Here is an 11,037-nt window from a genome sequence, read left to right on the forward strand (position 1 = left end):
CACGCCACATTTCTTCAAGTAATTAAACACTATAAAATCTTCTGACAGAAGTGTAAAGATCATTTCTTGGTTAAAAATATAAGTTCTTAATACGTGCGTAGATGACCATTTCAAAGCCCTCTGGTAATTGAATTCACATAACCTGCTTACAGAAAAAAGACTACTGAAATTAATAATAATGGGTTTTAACTGTTGAAGAAAAATAACAACGTATGCATTCTTTCCAAGTGTAAAACATAATACATAGAAGAAGATTATTATACTATTTGATAAGCAAATGGGTTAAGCGTAGTGATGCATTTGGTGTTGTTAATTTTTAGAAAATAATGTGATTAAATTATCTATCTGGCATAGTTTGACCATGCCAGGACAGATAAGTCATTTTCAAATAAAATCATCAAAAGGGACATTATACATATAAAATATTTTTCTAATTTCTATTTATATTAGCTAAAAAATATCTGTCAGCCATTTTACAGTCAAGTTTTGGAACAACCACACACACTGTTCCCTTTTGCACTAATGGAATTTTGCACTCACAGTTAACCTTTCCCATATTCTATAAATACCAACCTTTTGTCTCTCCTTCTCATTTTCAGTTCGCAATCTCATTCATTATCTCTCCTCTACCTTTCAGAGAAAGAACAAGAATTCAAGAAAACAAGTTTGTATTGTATTTACAAGAGTGAAAACAAGAGAATCAAGAATTCAAGATCCCTTCGGTTTCGTTCGAGAGAAAGCTAGCTGTAGCACTTGATCTTCGAGCAGGTTCTTGATCATCTAAATATATATATTTAGCAATGGTGAAGAGTGAGCAGAAGATCCAATCAGAAACATCAGCAAAGCCAATGGCAACATCTCCTTCATCTTCAGCATCGACAAAAAAGAAATACAAAGGAGTGAGAATGAGAAGCTGGGGTTCTTGGGTATCAGAAATAAGAGCACCAAATCAGAAAACGAGAATTTGGTTAGGCTCTTATTCTACTGCTGAAGCTGCAGCTAGAGCATATGATGCTGCACTTTTATGTCTTAAAGGCTCTTCAGCTAACCTTAACTTTCCTATCACTTCCTCTCATTACATTCCTGACACCGTTATGTCACCTAAATCTATTCAAAGAATTGCTGCTGCTGCCGCTAATAGTTTTACAGACAATGCAACCGCAACTGCCACCACCGCCACCACACCAGTATCATCGCCACCTCAGCCTTCTTCCTTACAATCCCCATCATCATCATCATCATCATCCATATCATCCCCATCATCGTGTGATCAACTAGATGTATATGATGATGTGTCGCTAATGCAGTCTTTTGGGACATATAGTCATGATGAGTATTCATGGTATAACTTTGACGATCAACTTTCGTCACCCAAGTTTCTTGATCAAATGTTCATCAATAATGGGGCTGCTTCGTCGTTCAATCCTCCACCGATGATGATCGATGATTTTTTCGAAGACGATTTTCGTCTGTGGAGCTTTGCAGAATAGTTCATTTCCTCAAAATCCAGGATTTCTCCATTCTTTTTGTCCATTAATTCATAATAATCATTATTGATTCTTGATCGATTGATGATCTTCTGTTAAATTGTTGCTTGAAGACATTACTGACAAGTTACCCACAAGTTCATATATGTTTAGTGTATTGATTTAGGACAAGATCACTAGGCTCACATGGGAAAGAAAACATTTTTTTGGACTTTCCTCATGTGGGATTTCTTTATATTCAATTTATATAATGTACTATCAAATTATTCAAAAAGTGTGTTATATTGTAATTGCAATAAAAATTAAAAATTATTTAGATATTATTTATTTATCTATTTTTTTATACATCTTAATCTAACAGCGGTCTGACAACGCTAGATTTATACTTTACCACTGATCTCAAAAAAATTATCTTGTTCTATAAGTTAGGATTAATTATGAATCAATACTATTATATTTCTTTTAAAAAAATAAAACTATTTAGATGCATTGGACTTTGGAATAAGCAAAACTTGAAACTTGAAAGCTCTTTTTGCTGAGTAGGTGTCAGATTAATGCCTATATAAGAAAGATTAATAAATAAAAAAATAACTCTGATATTGATATCATCACTGCAATTAGAAGGGTAATTGTAATTAATATCTGTGTTTCAATACCAAAGGAGCACTAAATCTAAGAAACGTGATGTTGGTGAGTGTATGTATGTATATGGTTCTCCTTTATATGTATGGAATTGTTATTTTTCCAACTGTTAGTCAACCTTTTGCACTGCAGATAGCGATCTCTCCAGTGCTGTAGCAGAAAACAGTAAACCGTGATGCCCTTTTGAGGTCCATTGGAGGGGAAAAGAATAAAAGAGGTGTGGGTAAATCAGGAATTTTCAGAATTTAATAGAATAGTGAAGCTATACAGATCAAATTGATTCGTAGTTATAATCGAAGTGTTTTAAGCGTTTTCTCTCTTGAAAACACAGTTTACCAATTAGTCATTGATGGGGAAAGAATGTAGTCTCTAAGTCTGTTTACATATATAGTTAGAAATTTCGGATAACCGACTGAAATAGTTAGTCAACACTTTACGCATAGAATTTGTTTAGTTATTGTAAATAAAGAGAGAAAACTCGAGTTTTTAAATCTTAGCCCGACTAAGTCCGTCGGTACTAAAATTTTCATTTTCAAAACGCTTTCAAATTTGTCGTACTCTTTGTGGCATCACCAGAGGTATACTCCAATTAGGCTGAACCAATCATTCTTTGGAATAGCTTGGAAACTCCAAAGACCCAGAGAGTAAAATTAACATTCCTCAATTAACACAGGAGTTCAAAGCTTCCTTTAAACTCGTCATAATCAATAAATCCAAGAGTCAAGATCTTATCACAGTCACAGTCTCTAGATTATGAGAGTTTGAAGAAAAATAGTCATTAACCCAGTATCAAATTTCTATTTACAGTAATTACAAAACAACTAAGCAAGTCAGGCTCATGAAGATAATTGTTATCAAAAAAGAAAAAACACACATAACCATAACATTATTAGACAAGAAATATACCTGATAAAAACTCAGTTTACAGTAAGATAGATTGCCACCTTTTAGGCCAGTCCTTTTCATGCAGAGTCAAATATCTGAAGCAGCTGATGAAGGGAAGATAGCACATGACATGCCCACTCGGGCAATGGGTTAGGGCATGGTGTCCCATCCTTTAACCTTTGTTTCTTTACATTGTATGTGGCCTCATTCAAAGGAAGAGCGTTTCTCCAATGGGCTACGTTATTCACTTTTGATATATTTATATAGACAGGGCTCTACTGCTTACCATTTGTAAATTTGGGCCATCAGTAGATTCTATTAAATGGGCCCACTTTAGATTAAGGGGGTCCCCCCGTAGCAATATTTGTTGTTTGTTAGATTTGGAGTGCTAAATACGCGGCTACGAAGGACAACATTCACAGCATATCACGTGATCTGAGGGCTATACCATCAATAATCCTATAATTATTCTACTTTCTTTTCTTTACTTTTCTTTTTTATTTTTTTAAAAATAAAAATGGCTATTATAATGAAATAAGTTTATATAAAACTTCATATAAGTAAAACTTTTATTTTGATATATTTTATATATAAAATTAAATTTATATAAATTATATATAATTTGTTAATTAATATATTAATTTTTTAAATAATAGTTTAAAAATTTTAAAAATTAATATTTTATATTATATTCACTCAAAAGCTAAATTTTAATTATAAAATAATTTTTGATTTTGAAAGAATAATAATATCTATGGTATTTATAGTATTAACTTATATATTACTAAAGATTAATAGATGATATTTTTGAAATAATTTTTATATTATTATATTAAAAAATTTATAATATTATAACAATAAAAAATTATTTAAAATAGATTATAAATAATTTTAACTATTAAAATTTTTATTAAAATTTATTCATAAACATAATTTTAAAATAAAGATAATAACAATAACCGTATAATTCACCAGTACATAACTAGTTTATTTATAATATCTAAGACTCAATTAAATCGTTAATTCAATATAATAATAATAAATTAATCAAAAAAAATTATTTATAATATTCAAAACTCAATTAAATTGCAAGTAATTTAACGTAATAATAATAAGTTAATCAACATAGACTCAAAATATTTCTAGACATTGTCTTATTTAGATAATATAAATAGGTACAAATTAGACTCCATTAATTGGCTATAATTTATTGTTTGTATCGTAAAGGTAATTTTTCTTTTTATTATTTTGCATTGTCTTAATATGATTTTGTTGTGTATTATTGGATTTTATGCTAAAATATTTGTTTCATTATAAATAATATAAATTATTAGATCTAATGATTGCAGTTCAATTCTTCGGTCCAATAATCCAAGATTGGGAGGTATCATAGGACATGAGTGTTATACAAGCAAGTAAAGCATCCACCATGTGTTATGTTGCTGTTCTTAGAATTAACTCCAAATTTTGAAGTTTATTGAATATAAAAACAAAAGCAAAGTTGGTGCTCAAAATAATGTAGCCATTTTTCTGATTCGATTTTATTTATAATAGAGACAAATAATTGACGAACAAAGTTTATTCTCATTTATTTAATAGAAATCATAAAAGATTTATTTATTAGGAAAAAAATAAAAATATATCTTAATATAAAATAATTGGATTTTGATAAATGGGCTCATTTTGCAATTCATTGAACCGAGTTCTAACGTTGGTTTTTTTTTTTTAAGCATAATTTAGGGAGGTTTTTAGAGATAACATAAAAATCGTAATTTAAAAAAAATTAAATTAGTTGTTATAAAAATTTGATAGAATAAAAAAATTAAAGAAAAATAAGAAAATAATAAAACTGTAATTTAGAAAAATGAAAAACTGTATTTTAAATATTTTAATAGAATAAAAATGAAAAATGTAGATATTTTTATCATATTTTCAATTATTTAATATGTATAGTTAAGACATGAAATTATTGAGATTCATAACCTGAAGATAATTGAATTAAGAGTTGTACATTACATTCGATGGGAGGCCTCATGTCTCATTTGAAATTGAGCGAATTTGTGGGCTCAGAAAGCCCATTAACGATAAAACCAGCCGAACCCTAGCCCAACCAAATACTTGGGCGAAAACCATAACAAACAATAGCTCGTGGTCGTGGGTTCGTGTTTTGTGTTTTGTGTTTCTTTCCCTCAGTAGAGAGTCTTTCTCTGCCATTGTGTTTTACGCTACTAGTTTTACTAGTTGTTTTTGCTTCGACAGTAGAGAATTTGGAAGGAAAAGCTAGAGATGGGTTATGGAAAGGATCAGCTTCTTGCTCGATTGAAGGTTTTTCTCTTTAACATTCTCTGTTTTTCTTTGTTTCTAAAGCGAGTTGACCCGGTTTATTCTTCCTAAATATTTCATATCGACTGAATTGATCCAGGTTTAATTCGTTCTTTCGCTATAATGTGCTTTCATTTTATTTTATTTTATAGTTCTAATGATAGTAATTGTTAATGGGTATTGGTTTGGTTTACTGAAATTGTAATCCTCACTTTGGACTAGTTATATTAATCGTTACTTGATCAGTTCTTTAGTGTATTTTTTCTAGTGATTATATTTGGTTACCTCCATTGAAATCATATTAATTGGAACGTTAACTCTGTTGAAGAAGCTCAAATTGGACAAGAGGATGCAATATTACTGTACCTCATTGATCTTGTGCTACAATTACTTGCTTTGATTGAGAATGGCTCACTTCGGTGTTTGTCTTGCTGAGCGCTTTCAACTAATCTAGATTTTGGTTTATTGTTTAGGAGCTTCAAATTGACTTTGTCCAATATGAACATCCCACTGTCTTGACTGTCGAAGAGCAGGTATTATTCCTTCCATAAACTAGCTTATTTCTTTTCAACATTTGAGCACCTTATATAGGCCTGCTGATTCAAGAAAATTCCTTTTATGTCAGGCTAAATACGTTGGGGATAAAGGAGGTGGATTGAGTAAAAATCTGTTCTTGAAGGTAAGGGATAATATATTTAACAGAAAAATCTGGGCATCCTCATAGAATTTCTAATAGTCTTAATGCATTATTCATACATGCTTATTATGCAGGACAAGAAAAGTAGGTTCTACATTGTTTCTGCTTTGGAGGATACCAAAGTAGATATGAAAGGTGAATTACTTTTGCTAGATTCTAATATTACTGTGTGTGAGATTTTATGGGTTTGAAAGGTTATAGACTTGCTCTGGTTTGTGCTTGCCTAAGTTTGGATTTCTGATGTTTTTAAGGGTGAGCAGTTTTATCTCAAAGGCTTGGTTTGGGAAAAGGAGGTATCAGAATGGCTCCTGAAGAAGCATTGGCTGAGATACTTCAGGTAGTGTTCCATGTTTAACTGATGTCTATAATATGCAACTTGGTTGTCATTCACTGTCTAATATTTTGTGTTTTTTATTTTTAAGGTTCCACTGGGTTGTGTTACCCCTTTTGCAGTGATGAATGAGTCAGCACGGTATGCATTTACTTGTTATCAACATCAAATCTTTTAACTGAACTGAAGTGAAATTTATAATAACGAGAATTTTATGTGCTTGATTTATCTAAACTTGTGTAGTTCTCCCTACTGCAATTTAAATTCAATAGATTAATATATTATGATTCTATGTTCATCAGTTCTTTGAAAAGTTTTAGCGAACCTATTATGTGGTTTTTGTAGACATGTCTCTCTCTTGCTGGATAAAGGATTTATAGCACAGGAATATTGCTTCTTCCATCCACTATCTAACAATATGTCAATTTGTAAGTATGAAGAGTTTAGTTCTCTTGGGAGGTGGAGGGAACTTTGATTTGCTGATGCATAAGTTCTCAAATTTCTTTCATTTTAAATTCTATTTAGTATTTCGAACTGTTTTAGATGAGGTTATTTTAGAAACTTTTTCCCTGATTATTCATGTGTTCTTTTTTTTCCTAAGCTCTTCATGCTCGCGATCTCGACAAGTTCCTCAAATCAATTGGGAGAGAGCCCTCGTATGTTGACCTGGAGGTGAATCAGAGTTCATTTTGTTGTATCAGAGTCAGCAAATAGAGACCTTTGAACATAAATCAGTAACTCTTGTTTTCCCCCTTGTAGGCTAACCCACCAGTGGGGAAGGATCAACCTCCTGATCTGGCTATTTTTGTTCCGTCTGATTCCACTATTCTATCTGATCCTCCACAAAAGGAAGCTCCGTTGCAAGGGCATAATAAAAATCCTATTTCTGCGGATAAGAAATCCATAGCTGCTGCTGGTATTCAGCAAGTTTAATTTTATTTCATTTTTTCTTGATTTCTACATGATACTGGTAGGTAGTGTCAGTGGTGGGGAGTTTCTTGGTTGACTGTTGTTTATTGCTTGTTTATGATCCATGGTAAATGTCCTTTCATGGATATAGTGAAAACTACCAAGCTGCCCAGTACGGTTAAAAATGTTCAAGGCGAGTCTGCTGTTCCTGCACATCAGCGAAGTGTGTTCTCAGATGCTGACCTACTAGTGGAAGAAATTCTGAATAAAACGTCTGCTCTCTTGCTTTCAGAAGTAAGCTTGGTACCTTATCTCTCTTCTCTTCCAATATCAATGTTGTATTGGGTTAGGCTTAGGGAATTGGTCTTTACAGATTAAAGAGGACTCTATCAAAGAACATGGTGAACATCTTGGCACTGTGGTTGCTGACAGTATCAGAAAGCGTCTCAGCTCAGATTTGAAAAGCTTAGCTGTAAGTAACTCTTTTTCTTTTTAACGTTCTACTATTAAAACGCACTTGTAAGAAACCTATATATGGCTTTTTGTCATGCACGTGTTTCATTTCTTTATAGGCCTTGGTTGTGAAAGAATTGTATTATAAATTATGCTTTCGCCAACATTCACAAATGTTGCTACTTTTTGCAGATAATGTTCAAGAACACGGCTTATGCGCAAGGGTTTTATGCTGGCACTCATCGTCATCCCAAGCCATTATGAAGGTTTCTGCAATGATATACTACCTGAGTGAAGAACATAAAAAGGGAACACTGCATTGAGACATTCTACAATGGATACATGCTTTTCCAAAGTAGGGCATGGTTCACGCATTCCAAAATTTATTATGGTCATTCATGTATTTTGACTGCTTCGACTTTGTGGCTTCTGCTGCAACAGAGCTAGCAATTAAGTCTTGTAAACAGCCTATGATGTATGATGGCTTCCAAGTTCTGAGCAGACTTGCTCATTGATTTCCTGTACTTATTATTCTTATTTAATTCTACTATTTGGTCTCCACCTTGTCCTAATATCGATGTTTTTAAGCATTTGAATTTCATTGCTGGGAGGATGCCATTGCCATTGCCATTGATTCCCTCTATGAAAAGGATACTTGACCAGATTATTGACTAAAAATAACCAAGAAATGTCAACTTGTCAAAATCCTCCGAAAATTGAGAAACTTTGGAATACTTGTGTTACCAAACTATGGGTGATTCTCTGGAGATGAAAGTTCAACCAAAAAACAATAAGGAAAGGCATCAAATCCATTAGGTAGCCACTCTGGAGCTGAATAACAATTGGATGGCTGTGTTTTAATGCATTACACAGCTGTGCTTGATAAATTTTTTGTTGCATCATAGGTGCATTATATTCATCAATAACCTTTTATTTCTGTTAATTACATTAGAGACAGTGGCGCTATAAAAGAAATGAGTCAAGGAGCCTTTTACATATAATATAGTTTAAAAGTAGTAATCAAGCTTGAGGTAATTTCTTTGGTGGCGCACGGTTGTTCAATGCATAAAATGCTGATACAACCTACGGAACCAGCTTAGTCCTGCGAAAGGAATACACGAAACATGATTAAGCAAAAGAAAATGACAGTATAAAAAAACTTATAAACATCAAGCACATTTGTGAATTTCTGACATATATTCATGGTAAAGCTGATTTTCTTTTCAGGTCAAGAACAGAAAAGGCTTTCAATTCTAGTATTCAAAGAGTTTACTGATCAGAATCTAAACCAGTGAACCAAGAATTTCTGTTTATCAGATCTGATGTTACTGCTGAAATTGAAAAAGAAGATAGAAACACGAGCATAAGAAATAAATGTGCGCCAACCGTACCCATGTATCCGAATGCAAAGAATTTTTTCCCCATCAATCAAGTCTAGAGCATGAGTTGCCCTAACTGATCAAACAGCTATCATTCTTTTTGAGCATAAGAACACCCACGCATGATATTACCTTACTACAATGAATACCCATGATACCTTACTACAAGATAGGCAAAGGAAAAGGGCTCTGTTGGGAATTAGTAATTACTGGCGATGAAAGAGAAGAAGGTGAAAATGGCATACCAGTAACCACCTGCGATAGAGGACGTCTTTTCCACAGTGCCTTTCCTGAACTAGTTTACACACTTAGGTTCCTAACAAACATATAAACATGAAGTTCACGTAAATAGTTTCAGCAAGACCAGCAATTTTTTACAGTAGAGAATCTTTTTCACCTCAGTTCTATGCAGTCATCAAAGAGAAATTAGGTAACAACATAGTAAAGAATTCAATATTTTGAAATGAATGCAATATATGGCTAATGATAGATTAAGAGTTCAAATCTCACCTCCTTGAGAAGTGCCAACATGGTCTTCTCCATGAGGAGCGATTCTTCCATACCTTGGACGAAACGGCCACAAATTCGCCAGCTGCCTCCTCCATCTCAGGCACCTCCCGTTCGTGCCCTCTCCATCTTCTTGACATTCTTGGTCATTTTGAGTAGTAGAATTTTCAGGTAAAGTAATGTTTTCAGGAAGGACCGGCAACGCTTGTCTACAGACAGGACAGGAATTGTGCAACCTCAACCAAGGAACAATGCAATCAGTATGGTAAATGTGCTTACAGGGCAATTCTCTTGCTTCCCCTCCAACTTTGAACTCTTCCTTGCAAACTGGACAATCTGAGTCATTTACCAAATGACTTGCATTGATTTTTACACTTGGTATTGCTCCAACTGTTGATTCTGGTGCAGGAGGTGGCCCTGGTCTGTCATCTTGAGTCAGTTGTTCGATCAAGTCATTTAGTCCTGGACCGAGAAAGTAGTCTCTTGGATTAGCCCTTGGCGGAATCAGGTTTCCAGTTCGGGAATTTGGTTGAATTGGAGAGAAAGGATCAAATGGCCGAAGAACTATCCATGTTCTTGGGCTAGGTTGAATTCCAGGTTCTTCTTCCCAGTTATCTCTCCCATCTAAACTCCGATTTCGACGCCTCCTGGGATGGATTTCAGCTTCAGGATTGGGTCTCCCAAACCAAGACCTGCCACGAGTTCCCCATTCAGGTTCATCAAGACCAAAATCTAATGTTCTTCTTCTTCTTCTTCTAATTGGTGGGTCAAGCGTGAGAGACAATGCTTCAAGTAAGCGAGCTTCAGGGGAGGGATCAAAAGCAGCGAAATCAACAACTAGTCTTTGTCTATTCATCTCAAGTTCACAAAGGAACTGACTAGAACAGCGAGGACATATGATTTCTGATGGATCTGAAGCAGCAATCCTGACCATTCGATGACATTGGTAGCACCAGTATGGTTGAAAAGTTCTTGTGGTTGCGTCATATGTTCTTATTCTTGTTCTTGGTGGGCTTAAAGACATGATTTTTATGGTTTTCTGGTTGTTTTAGGCTTCTGGATTAATGCTTTGTTTGGAAAAACAAAAGGAAAGAGAACATATATAAAGCAATGTATATGTAAGCAAGAAAAGAATGGCTTTTTGGGGATGCAGAAAGCAATCTCGTTTCTTTTATCTGTTTATTTCAGTCTCCACATACATTAATTCATTTGCACAGTTTCTTCTCTGCAAAGTAGAGAATCAGTCATATTTGATGCTAAAGAGAATGTCAAAAAGATCATATTTGTTTCTTTTTTCTTTCTCTCTTAGAAAGATTTTCAATTTGAGTTGCGAGAGAAAGGTTAACGGCTATCTTCCCAGCAAAGTTTCTTTTTCGGTTAACATATTGCCCTTTGGTTTTTAAAGTGAGGAAATGCCCATTAAAA

The 11,037-nt window shown here is 33.7% G+C and overlaps 3 protein-coding genes across 3 annotated transcripts; 2 read left to right on the forward strand and 1 right to left on the reverse strand.

Annotated features, from left to right (window-relative positions):
• The first annotated feature begins 557 nt into the window (after window positions 1-557).
• Window positions 558-1,859, forward strand: LOC8274100 (ethylene-responsive transcription factor ERF014). The gene has a single exon (XM_002513741.4). The coding sequence runs from the start codon at window positions 801-803 to the stop codon at window positions 1,488-1,490; it is 690 nt and encodes a 229-aa protein (XP_002513787.2). The 5' UTR covers window positions 558-800; the 3' UTR covers window positions 1,491-1,859.
• Window positions 1,860-5,139: 3,280 nt separating this feature from the next.
• LOC8274099 lies at window positions 5,140-8,298 on the forward strand. The gene is made up of 12 exons (XM_002513740.3): window positions 5,140-5,339; window positions 5,810-5,869; window positions 5,962-6,015; window positions 6,108-6,168; window positions 6,294-6,370; window positions 6,456-6,505; window positions 6,710-6,792; window positions 6,966-7,036; window positions 7,124-7,280; window positions 7,425-7,567; window positions 7,647-7,745; window positions 7,919-8,298. Exons 1-12 carry the CDS (start codon window positions 5,301-5,303, stop codon window positions 7,988-7,990), a joined length of 966 nt encoding a protein of 321 aa, XP_002513786.1. The 5' UTR covers window positions 5,140-5,300; the 3' UTR covers window positions 7,991-8,298.
• A 304-nt stretch (window positions 8,299-8,602) lies between these two features.
• Window positions 8,603-10,816, reverse strand: LOC8274098 (E3 ubiquitin-protein ligase RZF1). The gene is made up of 3 exons (XM_048371444.1): window positions 9,616-10,816; window positions 9,351-9,421; window positions 8,603-8,828 (listed from the first exon to the last, which is right to left on the reverse strand). The coding sequence occupies exons 1-2, from the start codon at window positions 10,634-10,636 to the stop codon at window positions 9,414-9,416; spliced, it is 1,029 nt and encodes a 342-aa protein (XP_048227401.1). The 5' UTR covers window positions 10,637-10,816; the 3' UTR covers window positions 8,603-8,828; window positions 9,351-9,413.
• Between the last annotated feature and the right edge of the window lie 221 nt (window positions 10,817-11,037).

Source organism: Ricinus communis, chromosome 2 (assembly GCF_019578655.1).
Source record: "Ricinus communis isolate WT05 ecotype wild-type chromosome 2, ASM1957865v1, whole genome shotgun sequence".
NCBI lineage: Eukaryota > Viridiplantae > Streptophyta > Magnoliopsida > Malpighiales > Euphorbiaceae > Ricinus > Ricinus communis.

Coding starts and splice junctions, on each gene's coding strand:
- LOC8274100 (XM_002513741.4), top strand. CDS start 801: ATGGTGAAGAGTGAGCAGAAGATCCAATCAGAAACATCAGCAAAGCCA.
- LOC8274099 (XM_002513740.3), top strand. CDS start 5,301: ATGGGTTATGGAAAGGATCAGCTTCTTGCTCGATTGAAG. Junction 7,037..7,123: donor CCTCGTATGTTGACCTGGAG/GTGAATCAGAGT, acceptor TCCCCCTTGTAG/GCTAACCCACCAGTGGGGAA. Junction 7,568..7,646: donor CTGCTCTCTTGCTTTCAGAA/GTAAGCTTGGTA, acceptor TGGTCTTTACAG/ATTAAAGAGGACTCTATCAA.
- LOC8274098 (XM_048371444.1), bottom strand. CDS start 10,636: ATGTCTTTAAGCCCACCAAGAACAAGAATAAGAACATATGACGCAACC.